General features: G+C 40.0%; 2 protein-coding genes across 6 annotated transcripts; one reads left to right on the plus strand and one right to left on the minus strand.

Annotated features, from left to right (window-relative positions):
- The first annotated feature begins 1,864 nt into the window (after positions 1-1,864).
- On the plus strand, positions 1,865-8,418 carry hnrnpa3 (heterogeneous nuclear ribonucleoprotein A3). Of its 4 annotated transcripts, none has more exons than XM_040148889.1 (11): positions 1,865-1,992; positions 2,765-2,887; positions 3,017-3,163; positions 3,241-3,451; positions 3,550-3,639; positions 3,758-3,829; positions 4,475-4,522; positions 4,731-4,868; positions 4,994-5,110; positions 5,262-5,332; positions 5,434-8,418. In XM_040148889.1, exons 1-10 carry the CDS (start codon positions 1,942-1,944, stop codon positions 5,315-5,317), a joined length of 1,053 nt encoding a protein of 350 aa, XP_040004823.1. In that variant the 5' UTR covers positions 1,865-1,941; the 3' UTR covers positions 5,318-5,332; positions 5,434-8,418. The 4 variants fall into 4 exon arrangements, with proteins under 4 accessions (XP_040004823.1, XP_040004824.1, XP_040004825.1 ...); XM_040148890.1 differs by having other exon boundaries at positions 6,775-8,417; XM_040148891.1 differs by lacking the exon at positions 1,865-1,992 and adding an exon at positions 2,030-2,190.
- Positions 8,419-9,543: 1,125 nt separating this feature from the next.
- nfe2l2a (nuclear factor, erythroid 2-like 2a) lies at positions 9,544-16,423 on the minus strand. 2 transcript variants are annotated; one of them, XM_040149070.1, is made up of 5 exons: positions 16,224-16,423; positions 12,917-13,183; positions 12,559-12,651; positions 12,270-12,458; positions 9,544-11,066 (listed from the first exon to the last, which is right to left on the minus strand). In XM_040149070.1, exons 1-5 carry the CDS (start codon positions 16,257-16,259, stop codon positions 9,801-9,803), a joined length of 1,851 nt encoding a protein of 616 aa, XP_040005004.1. In that variant the 5' UTR covers positions 16,260-16,423; the 3' UTR covers positions 9,544-9,800. The 2 variants fall into 2 exon arrangements, with proteins under 2 accessions (XP_040005004.1, XP_040005005.1); XM_040149071.1 differs by lacking the exon at positions 16,224-16,423 and adding an exon at positions 15,581-16,201.
- Positions 16,424-21,682: the final 5,259 nt, after the last annotated feature.

Genomic DNA, 21,682 nt, shown 5'->3' on the forward strand with positions numbered 1-21,682 from the left:
AACTAGGCTCAGTGGCATGTGGCTCTTAGATCATACTTGCCCAATCAAGTATTCCCGTCAAGAGAGATCTAACTTGAACTGAAAACACGGATGTATGTCATGTTTCTACAATTACAGCTGAATACAATTTGAATATCAGTCTTGGAACATTTTTAATAAGGTTCTGAGGACATTTGGTCTGAGGAATTGTTGTTAAATCGGTAACAGCACAACAGTCCACCATAAAAAAATAGAAGGTTAGTACTATGAGTGCTACCTGTGATGATCAAGAAAACAAAACCTTATAATACAATACAAATGCCTGCAATGAATACACACTTCTGTGACATTCATTTTAGTCGTTTATGGAGACTCTGAGTTACTTATTCCACTCCATTGTCACCTTTTGAGGCCAAATTTGTTTTTAGTGTTGTTACTGTAAAAAAAAAAAAATCCTGTTGAGTCTCTTTTAGTCAGTGTTGCTGACAAGACTGGGCTTATTATGACAACTGACACTGTGCCAATGTAGGTTTGGTGTGAGTGGCATACGTCATTATAATTTTTGAGTGTTTCTACCTTGCCAAAAATGCTGCAGTGCATTTTTCAGTGTCTGTAACTGATTCACTAGCATGCCATTTACTATTTGGAAGTTACTATTTTGAGGCCATGTCTTGTAGTGGGGTCCTGTATCGAAGTGCAGTTGTAGGAGCTTTATTACTTTGTGCACCTTCCCTTCATACATAGTCCTGCAAGTGGCATCAAATCAAATGACTATAAACTAAGCATTATTCCAAGAACATTGGATGCACTGAAAATAATGGGAACTTTGAGGCACCAGTTTTGATGCACATTACGGGCCCCCTAACATTTAAGTCAGGCTATGTAGCAAGGGCGCTAGTCTTACTCAGGCTAGTGAGCCATGACAGTTTTACATGTCACATATCCTACTAATTGATACATCCAAATAAATCAGTTTAAATACAGTGGTAGTTTTGAACAATTGTATTTTTATTGTAAAAATTAGACCTTACTTTTAGGCTATAGTCACTTTCACTGTTTAGCTCACGCATATCTGGACCTGTCATAAACTATTCAGGTTTTGTAGTTTATTTATATTAACGTTTATATCTCTATTTGGACTTAAAAATAAACTGCACTTATAAACTGCACAGATAATTCAAATTGGCATCCAGACCCAAAGAGTAGACAAGCAACACTGAACAATCAGAAATGACCATCAAAGTGAATCCAAGCTTTCAACAGCTGAACACTGAGCTACCAAACTGTAGGTTACTTCAGGTCTATAGTAACAATCAGTGTTTGTATTTTCCACCCCTTTTACAGTAGTGTGCAAAGGTTTTAGGCAGTTATGAAAAAATGCCTTCACGTAATCCCAAACTGAATCCATGATGTTGAGATCAGGACTGTGGGAGCGATGTTGCAGGACTCCTTGTTATTCATGTTGCTAAAGATAGTTCTTTATGAGTCTTGTTGTATCTTTGAAGTTGTCTTGCTGCAGAATGATTTGGGGACCGATCAGACCCTTACGGTAATGCGTGATGGATAGGAATCTAAAGTGCCAAAAACATTTGCACAGTACTGTGTATTTTCTAAGTGGTAACTAACAGCACTGCAGTTATGCCCCTGTCATTATGGACTGAGGTCTGCATCAACAATTCAGGAGCTGATGAGGATTAATCGTTGTGAAAACGCATCTTTTAACCAGTAGATGGCGCAAAATATCGCTTTTTTTTCATTTCACTCAACCAGACAGCAAAAAGGGACAAAGTGTACTAACATAACTTTGAACTATAAGAAGAAATTATTTCTCATATACCCGGGAGGTTGCATTATAATTTGTACACATGAACTACAGAGGCTGTCCTGTGTACTTTTAGCTTTGAATAATCCAGGATGGACTGACAGCTGCAGGATCGTCCACCAGGCCGGTTTCCTCGTCACATGACCCACTCGGATCCGCGCCTGTGGTCAACGAAAATCGGCAAAATGGAGGTGAGGTACTGGCAAATGTTGCAAATTAAATCCCGGTGTATGTAAAATGCATCACAGCCACAGTTACTCTTTAACATAAGTGCAACATTGGCGAGGGAGTGCACGGTGCTGGATTGTAATGTGCATTTTCCCCGCAGCTTTAACGAAGCTCAAGAGTCAGCGCTGTTCACGTCAGCTAACGCTGCAGCAAAGCTAATGGTGGTCAAAAATACTACAAGCTAACTAGGTGGTGTTAGTAGTGGAGAGCCCTGTGTTGGTTTTTGGTGACTTGTCATATGAAAGTCACTTGATACAGCTAATGCATTAATGTTTATTTTATTTATTTGGTAATAGCACAGCGGTTGACCTGCGGCTTTCATGAAGTAAGCTAACGCTAGCTACCAAAGCTAACGAGGGCGCTCAGGCTAACTCAGTCTGTTGTAGCCTGTTTTAGAGACTGTGGGCCTCAGCAAGGTGATTTTCTCCTACCTGACAATGCATATCTTTTTACGAGGACAATTAATGTCGGTGCACTGGTTTTATCTACCAGCCTCATTATACATTATAATGTAGTTTACAGTTGGCTTAGCCTGTCGCCACAGCAGGTGTAAGAGTTACGGCCTGGTATTTAAACAGTCCACTGGATGTAGTGACAGATACTTGTGTATTATCATTTTTCAACAGCAGGCGTACAGTAACGTTATGTAACTATGCTCTTGTGTTTTTGCAAGTGGTATCCTGTAATATAATTTACTTCTGCAATTCTATGTATGTTCCTGTTTTGCTTTTATAGGATCGTGAAGCTAAGGAACCTGAGCAGCTCAGAAAGCTATTTATTGGAGGTCTGAGCTTTGAAACCACGGAGGAGAGTTTACGGGCCCATTTTGAACAATGGGGAACCCTCACGGACTGTGTGGTATGTAGCGTTGTCATCTGAAGTAAGAAGCCCTCACATAATAATAATGAGAATAAGAAGTAAATTAGAAACATAGCTACCCTCCAGTTAAACTCTTCTAATTAACATTATGTATCATGTTGTTTCAAGGTGATGAGGGACCCCAACAGCAAGCGCTCAAGAGGGTTTGGCTTTGTAACGTACTCCTCTGTAAGGGAAGTCGATGATGCCATGAAGGCAAGGCCTCATAAAGTAGATGGCCGAGTTGTTGAACCCAAGAGGGCCGTGTCCAGAGAGGTGAACAAATCCCAGACCAGAACGCAGATACTACAGCATTGTTAAAGTGTGGCGTACTCATTGGTACTCTCTTTCAGGACTCCAATAAACCAGGTGCCCATCTGACAGTGAAGAAGATCTTTGTTGGTGGAATCAAGGAAGACACCGAGGAGTACCACATCAGGGAACATTTTGAGAAATATGGAAAGATTGAATGCATTGATATCATGGAGGAACGCTCCACTGGGAAGAAGAGAGGATTCTGCTTTGTCTCCTTCGATGACCATGACACTGTAGACAAAATTGTTGGTATGTGGTTGTTTAGACTTCAGAGTTGACTTGGCTGTTAGGAAACATCAGGCAGTATTATGTAAGTATATTGTTTCTTTTCCTCTTTTTCCTTACAGCCCAAAAATTCCACACAATCAACTTCCATAATTGTGAGGTCAGGAAAGCTCTCTCAAAACAGGAAATGAGTGCCATATCCAGTAACAGGGGTAAGTACACATCAAATGGAGTATAAAATTATGCTTACTCTTTTTGTATATATTGTATGAAGCTGACAGTTTATTGCAGATTTAAGCATCTCTAAAATGACAACCTTCTTCATGTTAGGTAGGAGTGGAGGATCTGGAAACTTCATGGGCAGAGGTAGTAATTTTGGAGGTGGAGGCAACTTTGGCCGAGGTGAGTAATAAAACTGGCTAGGCTACAGCTTTGTTTCTTTGGCTCCAACTCTCTGTGAACTCTGACTTGGTGATTTAGTTGCTCTAAATATTAATTAAGGTGTGTTCTTATCAGACAGTAGAAATTAAAAGCAGTGTTGGTTTAGGTTCATAAAAGTTACTGAATATCAGAGGCCAACAGTAGTAACTCCTGGGCTTAGTAGTTTAATTCTCATGCAGTTGTCAGACAGATTTATATCTCAATGACGGCATATTTAAGGTGATCGGTCATACTGACGTGCAAAACAAGTGGGTACAGAGTCAGAACTGACAGAAATTTGTTTGGTTTTTTTTCACATTGCTGCTATGCAGAAATGCGTTGGCCATATTTGTGAAAATTTGTGACGGTCATATGTCAGCATTTTAAAAGTATTCTGTTGTACCCTACAACTTCAACAGAGGACACAAGGCAATTTCAAATTTATCTGCTTTAGAGTACCTCTTAAAAACCTTGACTTTAGACAAAAGCCCAGAACCAAGAAAGAGATTATAATTTAGATGAACATACATTAGTGTGGACATGGTCTCATCTGTGACAAAGCTGGAAGAATAAAGAAAGTAATCACTGTTGTCATGCATAATATATTTTACCCTCCTTGATTTTTAGGTGGCTATGGCGGAGGAAGAGGTGGTTATGGGGATGATTTTGACAATGGTGAGCCATGTAAAATTTATCTTAAGACGTGTAAAACGTAAGAAGTTACTGTTTTGGGACCATGAGTCACAAGGACTACTCCAATCAATTGTTGTGTCTTTAGAAAATGTTTAACAACGGTGTAATGTTTTTACCACCCTTGAGTTTATGATGTCACTGCAATAAATAAGGTTATGTTGTATGTTTGCATGGTTTTTCACCATTATAGGTCCCGGAGGAAATTACGGTGGAGGACCAGGTTATGGAGGAGGCCGAGGGGGCTACGGAGGTGGTGGTCCGGGGTACGGCAACCAGGGAGGTGGATTTGGTGGCAGCTGCGATGGAGGTTACGGAGGTAATGACGGAGGTAAAAAATTTAATTGACTCCAGAATTCTGCATTAAATTTATTGCAAGATTTCATCCATGGAAAAAGTGCAACACGAGACAGCTGAAATCAAGCCTTGCCTTAAAATTGGCACTTACATCTTCAGGTTATGGAGGGGGTGGAAATTACAATGACTTCGGAAGTTATGGTGGACAGCAGTCAAACTACGGGCCCATGAAGGGAAACAACTTTGGTGGCAGAAACTCGGGTGGACCCTATGGCGGTGAGTCTAACCCTTCAACTCCATGTGTCACAATCAGACATCAAAATGACACATGCAGTGTCGTAAAATAATAATTCATAACATATATTATATTTATAACATAATTATTTATAACTTAAGATATTTTGTGGTGACCAATTCTAAACTGCAGGTGGCTATGGTTCTGGTGGCGGCGGCGGAGGTGGCTACGGCTCGCGGCGATATTAATTATTTCATGTTTTGGTAAGTTGCATTCAGTTCCACATCACCCTCGTAGCACAGTACAGAGTGGGCCCATGAAAGTGCAGAATAACTATTTGTTCTATCCTGTATCCATTCAACAGGCTTCAGTTCTTAGCAGGAGAGGCGAGGAGGTGAGCAAAGGAATTGTCAGGAAAGCTGCAGGTTACTTTGAGGCAGTCATCTGAAAGCATTAGAGGAACACACAAGTCAGACATTACTGCAGCAAGAAGGACTGTATACACAAGACATGAGTGCAGATGATACCCTTTCCTAATTGTGATAGATGTTTCCCTACTAAGAAAATTTTCCTTTTGTGCGTCTGAAGTGTGTGTGTATTGTGCCTATGGTATCAGGGGTAAAGAGTAAATTGTTTTTTTATCTGAAGTCAGTTCTTAATATCTTTTATTTTTATTTTTTTATATGGGTTAGTTTTCTCCTGGTCTATTAATCTTATGTCTTTTAACCTGGTTTTTGTCAAATAGCATAGTTGTATCAGGCCCTCAGATGAGCTAGAATTACACTGTTTTTCTTTCTGAAGTTATTATGATTGCTCAATTGCAAGTGTCAAGTGTATTTTGATTTTTTGTATGTGAAGCACAGTATGTAAATCGTTCGTAGTACCAGTGTCAACAAATATAAGCAGTCTGGACTAGAATTAAGGGAATCCCTCACTCTTCTTGTTCCCAGTAAACCGAATTCTAGATTGTTCAAATATTTTGATTAGTAGAAAAAGACCGAATAAAATTGTGTAGTAAAGTAACATGAGGTTCAGTGCGTCATTGGTTCAGAAAAAGATTTAATGAGTTGTTAAATCTGTCGCCTGCTCATTGTGACTATGAAGCTTAGCAAATTAGCCTGTCCAGAACTTTCTCCTCCTTTGGGGAGTATTATTTAAGACTTACGTGGGTGAATATAGTGTGTGTATGTATACTGTATTTATTTACTTGTATCAGTGTCAATGACAAGGGAGTTTCGGGTAGTCCTAGGGCAAGGGCCCATACACCACATATGCCAGTGTTGAGCGGGTAGGATTATATGCCACAAGCACCTGCAGTTGGGCCCTCAGCATCGCTAGTGTGGAAGATTGCAGATGACTGTCAGACAGGACGTCTTCAGCCCCAGCACAGTGGACCAGTCAGCATTTTGAGAGAGAAGGGAGAAGGCAGCATCGAGCACAACGCCCATGGAGGAAGCTTGCAGTGTCGTGCCTGGTAGTGAGCATCTATTTCTCTTTCAAGGCTAGCTAAACCCTCCAGCAGCTGGTGCTAGCGAAGAAAGACTAGTTCCTGGACACATTGGAGATCCCGTTGAGTCAGAGATACTTCAGTTTTACCCGCAAATGCTAGATTTCAGACATTAACAAGAAAAGGGAGTGAGTATTTCACAAAAGCTGACTTAAGAAGATGGAGCAGGTAAGAGTAACCACTTTGCTTGATTTACAGATGTGGAAAGAGGCATTCTCTTCTTGCTGAAAAACTGTAAAGACCTGATAACATGGAAGGTTCTGGATGGGTAAGACTTTTTCAAAATATTATCCAAGGCTGCTCATATTGTAATCTAACAGTATATATGGTGATTATACAAGTTGGAAGGGTCTTTTAAGGTAAACCGAGCAGGATGACATCCAGTATTGTTTCACTTTGACCATAATCAGCCTGTGACTTTCACCACACTGCTTGGTATACCTTGAAGGCAAAATATGTTGTATTGTTTTATTGTCCTTTTACTCTCAGCAAGTTCTGATTAAGTCGGTAGTGATGAAACCCTCCTCAACAAAACAAGATTACCATACTTCTCGAAAAATAATAGGGCAGCAACACTGTTATTTTCATTATCAATTAAGCAGTTCATTATTTTCTTGATTTATTGTTTGGCTTATAAAATGTTAAAAATAGTGGAGATTACTGATCACAATATCAAAGAGCACAAGATGATATCTTCAAATGTTTTATTTTGTTAGACCAACAATCCAAAAGACAAAGATGTTCAATTTATTACAAGTAAGATCAAGAAAAGTAAATGGCTTTTTTTGCTTGAAATGTAATGTAAAGGATCAATCAGTTATCAGAGCAGTTGCCTATCATTTTTTCTTTTGATCGATTAACTGATAAATCGTTGGAGAAGCACTTTTTACTCCGAGAACTTTTTATCATTGCTAAGATGTCTGCCTATAGTAATATAATGCAAACTAGTGTTTCAGTCATGAAAGGGCTGTTAATCAGCGCTCTGATGAGCCACCTTTTAAGGCGACAGGGAAAAGACTAAAAGAGCTCCAAAAAGGTCAGATCCTCTACCCATATCACAGGAGCATCCTCAAAACTAACTAAATTAATAATTAAATCATTCAGCGTGTCAGGGAGTTAACATAGACAAACTGCATTAACTGAGAGCAACTGTGGTCCCAAGTTTAAACTGCTGGTAACAAACAGGAACATGGGAGACTAAACATATATTCACAACTAGTAATTGGCATGCTGTGCCAGGAAGTGGTAGCTTGGATGATTTTTACTTTGACACATTTGACACATTTGGTCCACCCACTTGAGAGTTCCTTTAAAAAAACAGAAACCCCAGATCTGCTGCTACTGTACGTGTAGCTTTTAACTAGAAGAAGTATTTGAGGATGGAGAAATAATTTCAACAAATGTCTTTAAACGATCTAAATTTGGATTTTTGGATCTTTATAACTTTCAAGATTTATGCACATCAAAACTATTTTCAAACTTTATCGAAGTGAGGATGTCTATGTCAGACGTGTTACTGCTCAGTGGTAGAAGTAAAACCCACAAAATGACCTGCTTTAAACTTAGATTTTAAGCAGTTTGTGTTTGAAAGAATGAATACATGCACTTTTTAGGATTTCAGGCAGGTCATGTTTACTCAGTCTGAAAGGGAAAATACAGTGCCTGCTAATATGTTTCCAAATCAGTTCCAGGATAGTATTTCTACTGAGGAATGTAGAATGACGACTTCATTACACAGAACAAAGCTGTACTTGGCAAAAGCACACTAGAGTCAATGAACCATGTTGGTTTATGTGTAAGATTATTTAAATGTAAAATGTGACTTGTGTTCTTAAATAAAACAAAAAAAACATTTTCCTTGACATGAGTATTTAATTTCTGAAAAGCAGTTCAAAGCAATATTTTGTGCCGTAAATGTTTGTCTTTATTGTATAATACAATTAATCTCAAAAGGTTTCTGTTTGATTTACTTGATTCACAGACGTCCTCGAGTTTGTTACCCTGCCCCCTGGTTTAGTCTGACACATACTCTCTGAAGTTTGTCATAAGAGCAGAATATAAGCTTGGTGATCAAAGGTAGTGTTTGTGTGTGAAAGTGCATGTAGAGCACATACTGATAGCGTAGGGCTTTACCTTTGGCTATGCTTAGCCGGTGGACCATTGTGAAGTTGTCATGCATGGTTCACACTGAGCATGCTCTACCATAGCTCAACAATTGTGCTCTTTGTTGTCTAACATAATGAATGCAGTGGGTGTGATTTCTTTTGCGACAGGAGTTTCACAGCATTAAAAGATTTAGCTTATTGTACAAACAAGCTAGCTCTAATAAAATGCAATCAGATTGGGAAAGTGGTTCAAGCCTATGACACTTTTGTTTCAGTACGATTCCTCTAATTTGCTGCTTTGTAAACCCCCTGAGTAAAGCCTTCAAGTCAAGACCAGACTTGAACATGTGGTAAGTTATCTAACCATTTCTTAGATCCATCTGGCATCAATCTTACAAGCTTGGGCCACATTTCACCACACAATGTTCTCTTCTCAGAAAACAGGAGGCCATATAGCTATATGAATAGTTTATTGAAAAGCACAAAAGTTTTTAAAAAAAGAACCTGGGCAGCAAATCATAAAGGGAAAGTTATAAAATATGAGTAGCAATGATTCAAACAATCATTAGCATACAGAAATTATATAATATATATATATATACACATATATATACATATATATATATATATATACACACATATATATATATATATATATATATATATATACATATATATATATATATATATATACATACATATACATACATATATATATACATATACATATATACATATATACATATACATACATATACATACATATATATATATATATATATATATATATACATATACATACATATACATACATATACATATACATACATATATATACATATATATATATATATATACACACACACACACACACACACACACACATACACACATACAGTAACATTTATCTCAAAAACAAGTAATGTTTATATTTACAAACAATATTGGTTAAAGAATCTGTGAGGGTATCTGAGTAGAAAAAGTAAAATATCAAAAATATTAGAACATTCAAGAGAAGTAAGCAAAAACTATACAATAGTTCTGCTGGGCTACTAATGTTTTAAAGCTGAGCGACTACAAAGTTATTGCATAGTATTACTATGTTAATGCAGTACCATATTACAAAGGAGACAAGTGGTTGTCCTTGCTCTTGATGAAAGTCTTTTTAATGCGAGGGACCAGGAAGATGCTGCCATCAGTTGACTGCTGGAGGGAGTAGTCAGATGGAGAGTAGGAATTCCCCTTCTCATCTCTCAACATGCTGAAGACCTCCAGGTACAAGTTGCTGAGTTGCTGCTTCGTTTCCTTCAGGTTTGTGATGTTCTGGCTCTTCTCGCTCAGAAGACGCTCTTTTTCCTCCTTCAGGGAGTCCAACTCACTCTCCAGACCCACTATGTTCTCCATCTTGCGTTTGCGGCAGTTCTGGGCAGCTACTTTGTTCTTGCCGCGGCGGCGTATGTCTCGGACCAGGGCCAGCTGGGCCTCATTCAGTTGGTGTTTTGACATCATCTCATTGAAGTCATCGACGGGCAGATTGATAATCATGTCAACACTTAAAGGGATTTTGAGGGCCTTAGCCCTCTGCTCGTCTCTGGGGAGACGCACGTCGGAGCGTTTCTTCCGCTTGTCTTTGGTGAAAGGAGCGTTGTTGTGGTCACTCTCCTCTGCTGGGTCAGTCTTGTATTGTTTGGGTTTCTTCTCATGCTGCTGTTGTGGCTGCCCTATTGCCGCAGATACAGAAACTGCTGTCTGAAGATCATCAGGTTGGAAATTTAGTGAGGACATCTCTGAATAGTCGGACTCTGCACTGCCAGGGTTATGGTCCATCTCCTCCATGTCTGAATCACTGTAACCAAAGGACCCATCTCCATATGCGGATTTTGCAGGTGAACTGGCATTTGGACTTCTGTTTGAAGAGATTCCTGAATCTGAGTCTGGCATTTCAGCCGTCAGATTGTGTTTGCCCCTGTCAAATGCATCTCCAGGTGAGAGGCTGTAAAGGTCCATAGATGTGAAGGGAGGCTTGTTTGTGATATCAGACACGGTGGTACTTTCACTTCCTTCAAGGCCATGCTGACCACTGCTCTCTTCTAGAATGGTGTTGGGGTAAAATATGTCACAGAAGCTCTCTGCACCAAAGTTAGTATTTAACTGAGGAGCTTTCGTCTCCATTTGGCTGAGACTGTCCGGTGTGGCCATACTGGGAACAGAGCCATCAAATGTATTGATAAACTCTGTAGGACAAACATTTAAAGTGTTTGTTTCCCCATCTGTGAGATTGGTCATGGGGTAAAAACTGAAGTTTGGATTCTGTACTTTGGGGCTGTTTGGAAGAGGATAAGTTGTACTCTCCAGTGTGTCCTCCATTTGCATGCTCAGGCATTGCTAGAAGAAAAAAAACAAGATATAGAATGATTATAATAATTCTGATTAAAATATTACAGTACATGTTCCAATCTTGGCTGTGCTTTGTGTGGGATACAAGGATTTTACAAGTTTAAATTCAAGATGAGAGATAATGTGAAGGGGTAAAGTATGTGTATTCTACATGTTGTTGTAGATGCATGTACAGTATGCATTTTTATTGGCTTTTTATGATGTGACACACAATGTGGTGACTTAACAGCTTGTGAAATAGGCTTTCAGACAAACCCCATACTCCACTTGCCACACTTTAAAAGTGCCATTAATCTCATTCTGAACCTAAATATCATAATCCTGGACTCATGCATTGAAATTAGTTTGCCTTACTGCATTTTAAACAAGCTAAATCTGTCACCTTAAACAAATAAAGCTTTAGGTCAGTGAGATCTGGGGCATTTAGCCATGCAGTTGTTCCAGCTGACAGGTATTTCACTGGTAAATGCTGGTTGAGCTGGCTATAGCACAAGGTAGTCTTCTGTGATTTCCAGGACTAACTAAATATCCAGTTCCAGTTCCAAATCACCAATACCAATCTCCAAGCTTTGCTGTTGCTGAGAAGTTAACCGACAACCTTATCTCCACAAAGCAGCTTTTAAGAACTGAAACAAAATTCCACACAACCCCTGTTTCTACAACATGTATCTTATCAGCAGCTTGCCAGAGCAACTAATGCAGTGCTACATGATGGTAAAATGTATGGTCTATTCTCTCTCTCTCCTGAAACGCAGTGTTAGGTCAAGGCAATAAATTGCACACTGTTCCACCCATCAGCTAATGCAAATACGAGCTGCCTGGAAACAAAACTGATAAGGCAGCTTCTGAAAAACTATCGTGCACACATCTTCACCTTTCTGCCAGTAAGCAAAGGTTTAAGGCTGCCACACCCTCTCTGAACAAGTGGCTGGTGGCTACTATTCATATACACTGTATGATACCTTGAGCACCCGCCTCCCTAAGGCTCTAAAAAGTCTCAACAATTAAACCTAATCACAGTGGAATGAACTGCATGCACTTGTCTCCACATACGAGACCTCATTCTCATAGGCCAAACAAAAAAGTGTTTGTCCTCTAATGCCAGGCTCCTGCCGTTGATGCATTCTTTGGGTATTTGTTCCACAACACAAGCCACCATGCCATTGAGGCAGTAGAATCCATGTATTATACCTGCAGCTCAGGGAGGGACAAAAGCTCCATCCAGGCCTGCTCCAAATCTGGGGACATCCTCTGTGGTTGTGGCAGTGGACCTGGGGAGAGGGTGGCCGGTGGCAGAGCTGGCTGCTCAGGGGACATGATGCTGATGTTGTTGCTGCTGGGCACTGAAACAGCAGTTGTGCCCGGGCATACAGAAGTGTTCTGTGAGACAAATGCATGAAAGTATGGCAGTTTTCAGTTCCAACTCAAAAGTATGTTAGAAGCTATAATTGTGTGGTAATAACTTAGTCAATATTCTTACCTCAGTTTCCTCTACAGGAAATGTCTCTGCCAGTAGTTGCAAACATTCATCAAATGACAAAGTATCACCATTCTCCTCCGTGAAGCTGACATTCTGCAACAGAGGTTAAGGTACATGATATTAAATTGAACCACCACCATCATTTGTGGCGCACTATCTTTTAAAAACAGCACATGATTTTATATTTAGGTCTCTGTAGAGTAGTTTCTGGAGCAGAATACACCGATGCAAAACTACAGACCCACCTGGGCTTCTGTAATTACCCAGGATGAAGTGGTTACTTAGCTACAACACAGCCTATCACATGAGGTGGGAGTGGTCCAGCTCTGACAGGAGTTAGTAGGCCATGTGCACGTACCTGTGTAACCTCTAAAGGTGTGGCAGCCGAATGCAGTGGGGCGCTCGGTGGTGGGCGGGGGATGTACTCTCCCGTTTCCTCGTCGAGCTGTAGCTGTGCAAGCAGGGCCTTCTCCTGCTCCCGGAGCAGATGCAGCCTTTTCTCCTCCTCCAGCTCCCGCTGCCTCTGCAGCTCATGCTCTTTCTGGCGGTGGTTGTAGTCGAACACCTCTCGCCTGGCTCCGAGATCAATGTCCTGCTTCCACAGTATGTCAATCAGGTCCATGTCCTGGAAAGAGAAGCTCAGATCAGTTAAGAGAGTTGCGAGCGGTGGCCATGCTGCCCTGCAGTGAGAACGCGAGCAGCGTTGGAGCAAGGAAGAGCGTCCCTGCTGTGAAGCGTGGCTGCTGCACCTGCCACACCCTGTCCCTCAGTATCTGTTCTCTGACATCAGCACTGGCACTAATGTCAAGGGGGAGAAGCTGCATGAATAATAGATGTACTTCTCTCTTTCCCCTGTTGCCACCACACACCAGCAGAAGACACGTATCCTCACTTGATATCCTTACTAAGAGAACTGATCATTACCCATCCGATTACACTGCTGTGGGAATTTGTTTGTCACATTCCAACTTGCATACAGGGCAGAATTAAAGTCTTCATTTGTATAAGTGACTTCACGTTACAGTTTAGTTCTCTAAATGAAGTAAAGTTAAATCCCAAGCATTCATATCATATTCTACAGCATTCATAAAATCAAGAAGTTAAAAGGTATATCTACAGTTGGTTTAAAAATATGTGGTAACCCATTGCTTAGAGAATTTAATTTTCTTATGAGATAACAGTAATATTCCTAAAAAGGTGATATAATGTAACCAAATAAAATTAGGAATGTAAGACCGTAGATCTCTTGCTGGGTACAATTGCAAACATTGTTTCCTTATTTTCTCCCTCGCTATTTCTTCAAGTTAAAAACTACAACTGTCAATAAGTGACCATGGCACAACTCTACACAACTAACTGAGTCTTACATTTAGTAATTACACATTAAGCTGAGTGCTGCCTATAATACAGAACATTAGACACAGCGTGCTAACAACTATCTGGATATTTTAATACCAGTTCCTGTAGAGTTCCCGTCACAGGCCAAATGTTATTTGTCTTTTTAAACAAGAATTTCTTAAGATAAACTGTGTTGCTCTCTTCCTCTAGGCTTTTACTTATTTACAGAAGGAAACCATTTCACAAGGCCCTAGGATGTTGCATAAACTCAAGATACTGGTTCACAAGAAAATGTCTGAGCATGTGACTTGTTTGTTCATCAGATTTGGGTATAAACATCAGTCATCACATCAGACATAGTCTGTAGGAAGCCAACCCTGAAGGGAAATAAAGCACAAAGGAGAACAACATACAATAAGGAGGATGTGAAACAGAGGAGGGGGGCAATGTATAATAATGTTCTCTCCTTTGAGTTTTTTGATTGAAGGAAAATGGAGTTTGTGATTTACCTTCACAAACTACTAATAATAGCAAAAAGGTACCGATAGATATTTTAAGACATTGTTGACACAGTTTTTCTGACTTCAACTGTGGCACTGCAAAATAACAACCCACTAACCCTCTTTGCCTCAGTGTTGCATCAGAGGCATGACCGCTGAAGGATTACGCCTTACTAAGGCTGCCTACTATAAATCACACTCACCAACTGAGAGGTGAGCACACAGCCAGACATTATGGCTTCTGCAGGAATGAGGAAATGCCCTAAAATGTCTTTGTGGGATGTCTGAATGCACTTCTTAAGGTCATCCGTGTTTTCAAAATTGAAAAACCACACACTTGTCTGTTGGTCACACCTTTTAAGCTCATCAGACAAGTCGTACGAGTCCCTTTAAAAAACAATTCCATGTCTAAAACGGGTCTGTCGGCCACCCAGGGGAAGTCCAATCAGCCCCTTTCACTGTCGCTGATTAATTACGCTGTTCTACATAATGGCAGGGAACTAAGTAACTTAACTTTGCTAATATTCTGTATTAAAGCCAAACAGATTGTGTAAATGCGGTGTGTGCGCGTGCAAGATCTGGTTATCAGTATGGTATCAGTTTCATAGCTGTCACAAGACCTGGACTGGCACTAGAACAAGGAAACTAGCTCAGAAAAAATGATTTATATTTCCCAGACCTCTATACAAGGCAAACAACATGCCTTTAGCATAAAATAGAGACAAAATACCCACAACAGACACACACCTCCCAATCAACAGAAAAGAGACATATAAAGACAAATACCGAAAACAGGCCAACCTAATAACTCATGGTTCCTCTGGCCATCAAAGTGGGTGATAGAGCAGCCATACAAAGTGTTTGTGCTTTAAGTATGGGTTGTTCATTTACCTCTCTTCAGCTAAAGAAGAGGGCCCGAAAGGGGGCCTGAGTCCAGTGGTTTATTACGCCTTCTTTCATCACTATTCATCCACCCATGACCATGGACGATGAAGCACAGCCGCACATGTTCCGAAAAAACAACCCTTCAGGCCCCCCTCACTCCACTGTGTACTTCCACTGACCCTTTCTTATGACCGATTCAACCGAACGCAGAAGATGTACAGCCCGTGGAGAAAAAAAAAAAAAAAAAAAAATCCAAGTTCAACCGAGTTCAACATCTCGCTCAGTGCGTGTGAACGTACCTGGGGAAACGAGCCTCTCACATGTCAAAATACACTGGAGACCAAGCAGCAAAAGGCAGGGGATACAGTATAACCTTTAAAGACACGATTCACAATGCATTACAACCATGTCTGTATCAGATATGGGATCACATGCTCGGAGGACGGGGGAGGGAAGGGGACGGTTACGAGGAAAAAACCTCAAGAGGCTTTCTGTTTACCAAACTTGTCAGGATGCGAGAAATAACGGCATTTTATTCCGAGGGGTCCACGCGAAGCCAGAGCCGCCAGCCCGGTTTCTAAATAGCGTCGCTTTTTATTTCCTGCCGAGGGAAAAACGTCACGAGCGGATGACTTGCAGAAGTGAACGCGGTGCGGAGCGCGACCTTCTAATCTCTGGCCAAAGAAAGCCCGACAGTGTATTTTTAATGGTCTCCTCCACGGTGGAGCTGTACACTTCGGCCTCACGATGTCTCATCTGCGCCACAACCGGGCTGTCACTGCGTACTGATCGACTCATTTGCTATAAGAAACCCCCAAAAGTTTGCCCCAACTACGAGCACGTCTCTGTCGCCCTGTCAGATCGCACTGGGGAAAGTTAGCGGCCGATGATTAGCCCGGCTCGTCTCTCCCAGCGAGCTCTTGGAAGAAACGCCTGATTTACCTGTTGACTGGAATGCACCACCTCCATTTCCATCATGATGGAGATCCTGCCTCGGCGTGGAGAAAGACGCCTTATGGTTGACAAATGCGTGTTGTTATTCCTCCAGTGGCGGGATAAAATGGCGATCGGTCCTGAGGCCGATAGAGTCCGTCGGGGCAGCTGGGCTGAGGAAAAATATTGCTTCCTCTAAATCTAATGAATATTACGGAAACGATGGCCCTGCCCACAGAGCTGCGGCGCCGGGATCGTCCCCCTCACTCCGGCCTATGAGGCTGGAGGGGAAACGGCTGTGTGTGTGTGTGTGTGTGTGTGTGTGTGTGTGTGTGTGTGCGTGTGGAGCCCGCCAGGCTGAGCAAACAGCGCAGCGAGAAAACCTCAATCGAAGTAAATAAAAACATTACATAATCTACTTATGTGCATGTTAATGTTATAATATCCCTTGAAGATGACCGTACACGCCATTATCAATGAATTACACTGATAAAAGAAGGCACGTCTGGCTGTTACTCTCTTGAACACTATTAAAGCCACTAAAAAGTCGGCCTGGATGTAATATGCGCACCAGTGTCACGTTTCTAGCTGCATATAAGCCAGCTCACACGCTATGTACGTATCAAACTAAAACCTACTTTTCCATTTCTGTTTTTAACTCCGTCACCTGAAGAGATTCATGTGGTGCACAGCGCCCCCCGCTGGTAAGCGTGGCCGGTGTGGAGCTGGAGGCCCTGGGGCCCTAATGTCCCTTGAAAACCGGCAAAGTCGCTCGCCGCAACCGGGAGACAAGTGGATTCCCATGAGGGGTGGAAGAGGCGTTCCGAGCATTTACTCAAGAAAAGTTGCAGTACCACAGTGTAAAAATACTCGATTACAAGAAAAAGTTGCATATAAAAGTTTGCTTACAGGTACAGGAATATTAGCAACAAAATGTACTTAAGGAATCTCTTGTAAAAGTAATCATAATGCAGTGACCCCTTTTAACTGCTTCTTTAACTGCTAACTTTTGGGTACTTTAATCTATAATAATTCACCGTGTTCTCTCTGTTAATCATATGTTTTTTTATGTAAAATACAGTGACTACTAAGTGTAGCTGTAAAATAAATATCGCAAAGTAAAAAGTACAATATTTCCTGAAAGTAGTGTTAGGGACTAGTATGACTTGTCTGATGACAGTAGTAGTAGTAGTAGTCTGAAAGTATGAAGCAGCATTAATTGGAAATGTTCAAGTAAATTTCTTCTAGTCAGTCTAGTCAATTACTTTCCACCACTGGCTTTGGTACATGTTTATTTTTAATTGATTTGTTTATATACTGATGAATAAAGAACTAATGCCTATTAAGAACAGTCTGCTAGAGATCTTACTAAATAAACTACAGTATTGCGTACATAATGGCATTAAACATTAATGCGTTTTGTACGTTATAAACTTACTACTGGGTAGGATATACAGTGGTTTGAAAATGACTATTTATATTTACATGTTATTGTTTCCTCCTGTATTGCACTCAAGTAGAATTTTTATGTACTTGTACTTGTGTATTTCCGCTTGGTGCTGCTTTCTTCTTATACTACATTTCAGAAGGAAATATTGTACTTTTTACTCAATAACCTCCATTTATTTGACAGTTAGCATGGTGTAACTATTTAGTAACTTTGCAGTTTAGCATTTTACAGGCAAAACATATGATCAATTTCTCAAATGATGCAGTTATATGTAACAAAGTACATTTACTCAAGTACTCTATTTAAGTACTATTTGAAGTGCTTGTCCTTTGCTTAAATATTTCAATTTTTAAATATTTTCAGTTTTTCAATTGAATATTTCAAACTTTATTCTTTTACTTCACCACATTTCAGAGGGAACTATTCAATTTTTTTTTTACCCCATCACGTTTGTTTAACAGCTGCACTACTAGTTACTAGTTACTTCACCAATTAAGATTTTACATACAACACATGTGATCAGTTCACAAAATGCAGTTCATTGCTGTATCTTAAACTACCCAGCAGTGTATAAAGTAGTTAAAATAAGCTCCACCTTTACCAGCAATAACATTTGAGTGCTGCTTATACATTAATGCATCAGTAATGATACTCCAATAACATTTTATATAATAGTATAACTCTTGATTTGATCATTCTAGTGCATAATAAGAACTTTTACTTTTATTAATTCAAGTAGGTTTTGTTGATACGACTTTTGCACTTTTACTTAAGTAAGGCTTTGAAAGCAGGTCTTCTACTTGTAACAGAGTATGAATAAACTGTGGTATTTGTACCCTTATTTCAGTGTAGGGATTGAACACTCCTTCCACCACTGGGCCTAAAGATTGAACTGCCCAACAGTAAATACAGTTGCCCGAGTTGGCTCCACGCTGACAGATCACAACATTAAAACTACTACACTACATCACTACTACATTCAAGCTATATAAACATCAGTGTATCAGATATAATAATCCAGTTATATAACAAAGGCTAATATAGTAATATAGGCTAACGCTCTGTAAGAAGGCAATCTCTTTAATGACTACTTTTTTTTTTTGAAGTACATTTTGTTGATTATACGTCTGTCCTTTCACCAGAGTCAGTTTTGAATGCAGGACTTGCTATAGAGTATTTTTCCTCGTGGCATTGCTGCTTTTACTCGAGGAAAGGATCTGAACACTTCTTTCAACGCTGGTGGACAGCCTTAACTGCGAACTGTAAACTTTAAATGACCTCGCTATTAGTCAATTCGAGCTTACTGCTATTTAAGAAAGTTTTTAAGGCTTGTTAAATCCTAAAAGTTCATCAAATTTGAGGGCATTCTGACACCGCTGGGTAAGTAAAGAAGTCGGATTAGGATGTAATTAAGTGCCTTTTGAAATATGTCAGGGTAATAATACAGATTTAGTCCTGGCTCTGGCACGTATCTGTAAAGAACCTCACACTGAAGTGCAGCTCACTGTGCCACTGAGTGAAATTACACTAAAAAAGCCTCTCTTTTTCTTTTCTTTTTTTTTTTCCCCCCCATGCGCGTTCACGAACACGCGTTCACGTTTGGCAGCTCCACGTCGACATTCTTCCAGCTGCATATAGTGAACTGCACAGGACTGGGGGAAGAGAAGGTAAAAGCGGCGGTAGCCACCTTACGATTAGTGCGCTGCAAGTCCGCAGACGGACAACGACTGCAGTGAAAATAGGCGTTTGCACTGTGAACCCAGCCACGGCCTGCGATGTCTTCAAATCGCTTTCTGCTTTTGCATTTTATGATCTAGACTATCTGCCCCTCGTGCTGGATTGCAGCTGGTCCCCTTGCGTCTACCTATACCAGGTACAGTATGACTTGCAGAACTTACTTTTCCTTTATCATATCACTTCTTGCGTAAATAATAGTAAAGATAGTCATTTGAAGATGAAATTCATTGTTTTATCTCATTTTGTTGGACTTGTAAAGTTGCTGTCACTTGAATGCTGTTGAAGCGTAAGTGCCCTAACTACCTTCAAACTGACAGAACTTAATTCTCCTGGAGCTCAGCTGGCCTTCTACACTTTCCTTCATTGCTATCATATCCATCGGCTTTGTTTAGGGAATAGCTCATTCTCCAGGGGCCAGTTCAGTTCACAAAGTAGTTAAGGCTCAACAGGTAGAATCAATGACACACTGGCACTAGAGTGAAATAGTCCTGCTGAAGTAGAATAACCAGAACTGGAAACTTCAGTCTTGTCAGCTAACGTAGAGACTGGTTAATGTGTTAAATTTGCAACCAACCAGATGGTCATGCTTACAGGGGTAAGTAAATATATTTTAGGATCTTTTCTGGTGGGATGTACTACAGGATCAACTATTGCACTTGCCCAAATGATATCTAGCCGTTTAATCATTTCTGTAGAGAGCTGACAATGTGTGAAAAGACTCCATATGGCCTACTTTACCTGTGTGATTCTACACAGGCAAGCCTTTCTGTAGGCCCAGTCTTAAAGCATTCAAGTCTTGGCTACGTTTAGCACCATAGTCTTATACGGATTATAGCAGCTTCAGTCTATAGGAGAAATATGTTCCTGTATAATTGTACACTACATTTTGTGTTAAAGTCAAGACCATGAAAAAAAAAGAGATAAACCAACATGGCTGTCCTGTTTTCCCTTGCTGTTTGTGCCTTACTACAGGTTAAAGGAGCACCCACTCGTGAGGAGCATAAGGCTCTGCACAAGGACAAACCTATGAGGTGGCACTGTGGCTTTCCAAATAAAGTTCTGTGATACACTTAGACTCTTAATTGCCTGCAGTCAGTGCATTACAGAACTTTGTTTTGGGAGTTATTACTTTAACCTGTGGGAAATAAAACGTCAAACATCTGGACATTTAAGTTTACAGCATGATGTAATATTTCTGTTGACAAATGACTGTTTTCTCAAATAAAGTTTCTCGCTGTTTTAAGCATTTTTCACAGTTTCTGTCTTTTTTGAAAATTAAACCATACAGCATTGCTGTGTGCCATATGGAAACAGTAGTCACGCTGGTCAGGTGACTTGGTGGAGGTGAGGCAGAAAGATAAACAGTGAAGTCACATTGTTTCAGTTTACTCTCAGTTTTTACAACCACATCACAAAACTTGCACATGGGGAATTTTGACACTTTGATGACGGTGCTTTATTAAGTGAGAACATTCAAAGTCAGATAAATTACGATTTTTAAAAATGTGGCAGACAATGGAATTTTAAAAATGATTAATCTCATATGATAAATCCGTCATCACCCTAGATTTAAGGTGACAGTTTTACTTAAATATACAATACATAGGGTAGACAATTTGCAAAATCAAAAACTGATTTATATTGATAATCTATTGTAACCTTAATTCAGTTCACTTTAATTTAGACTTTGTACCTATCTAATTTATTTTGTGCATGACTTCCTGTCCTTTTGAACATTTCCAGTGGTAATACCAGAAGAGCTGAATTTCTGATGTTACCGCTTCACAACTATGCAAACTGACTGTAAATTCCTGACTCAATGTAGAATATGCAACCAGCCTTATGTTGCAAGGCATGCTGGGAAATACGTAAGATGGTGCATTCAGGTTCTCCTCGTTAGCTCCTTATTCAAAATGAAATGAAATGAACATTTTGTGTAACCTCGTTTAATTACCTGGTTTAAACGTTTAAAAAGAGAGATCATTGAAAACACACAGTAACAACACTTTTGTTATGATCCCTACCATAATTATAGGCCAAAGTGCAATTCCCTCACATTTGCCCAGACCTATGCCTAAAATGATTCACACTAAACCCTCACTTAACCTTAAACAAATGTGAACTTGGGCTGCCACTTATAATTCTTTTTTTTTAATTATTGATTTATCTGGTGATTATGTTCTTAGGTCCTAAAGTTCCATAATCCCAGTGCTTGTTTTGTCCGAACTACACACTAAAACCTAAACATATACCATTTACAATCATGTAAGACAAATTCATC

This window comes from Xiphias gladius, chromosome 16 (genome assembly GCF_016859285.1).
Source record: "Xiphias gladius isolate SHS-SW01 ecotype Sanya breed wild chromosome 16, ASM1685928v1, whole genome shotgun sequence".
NCBI lineage: Eukaryota > Metazoa > Chordata > Actinopteri > Istiophoriformes > Xiphiidae > Xiphias > Xiphias gladius.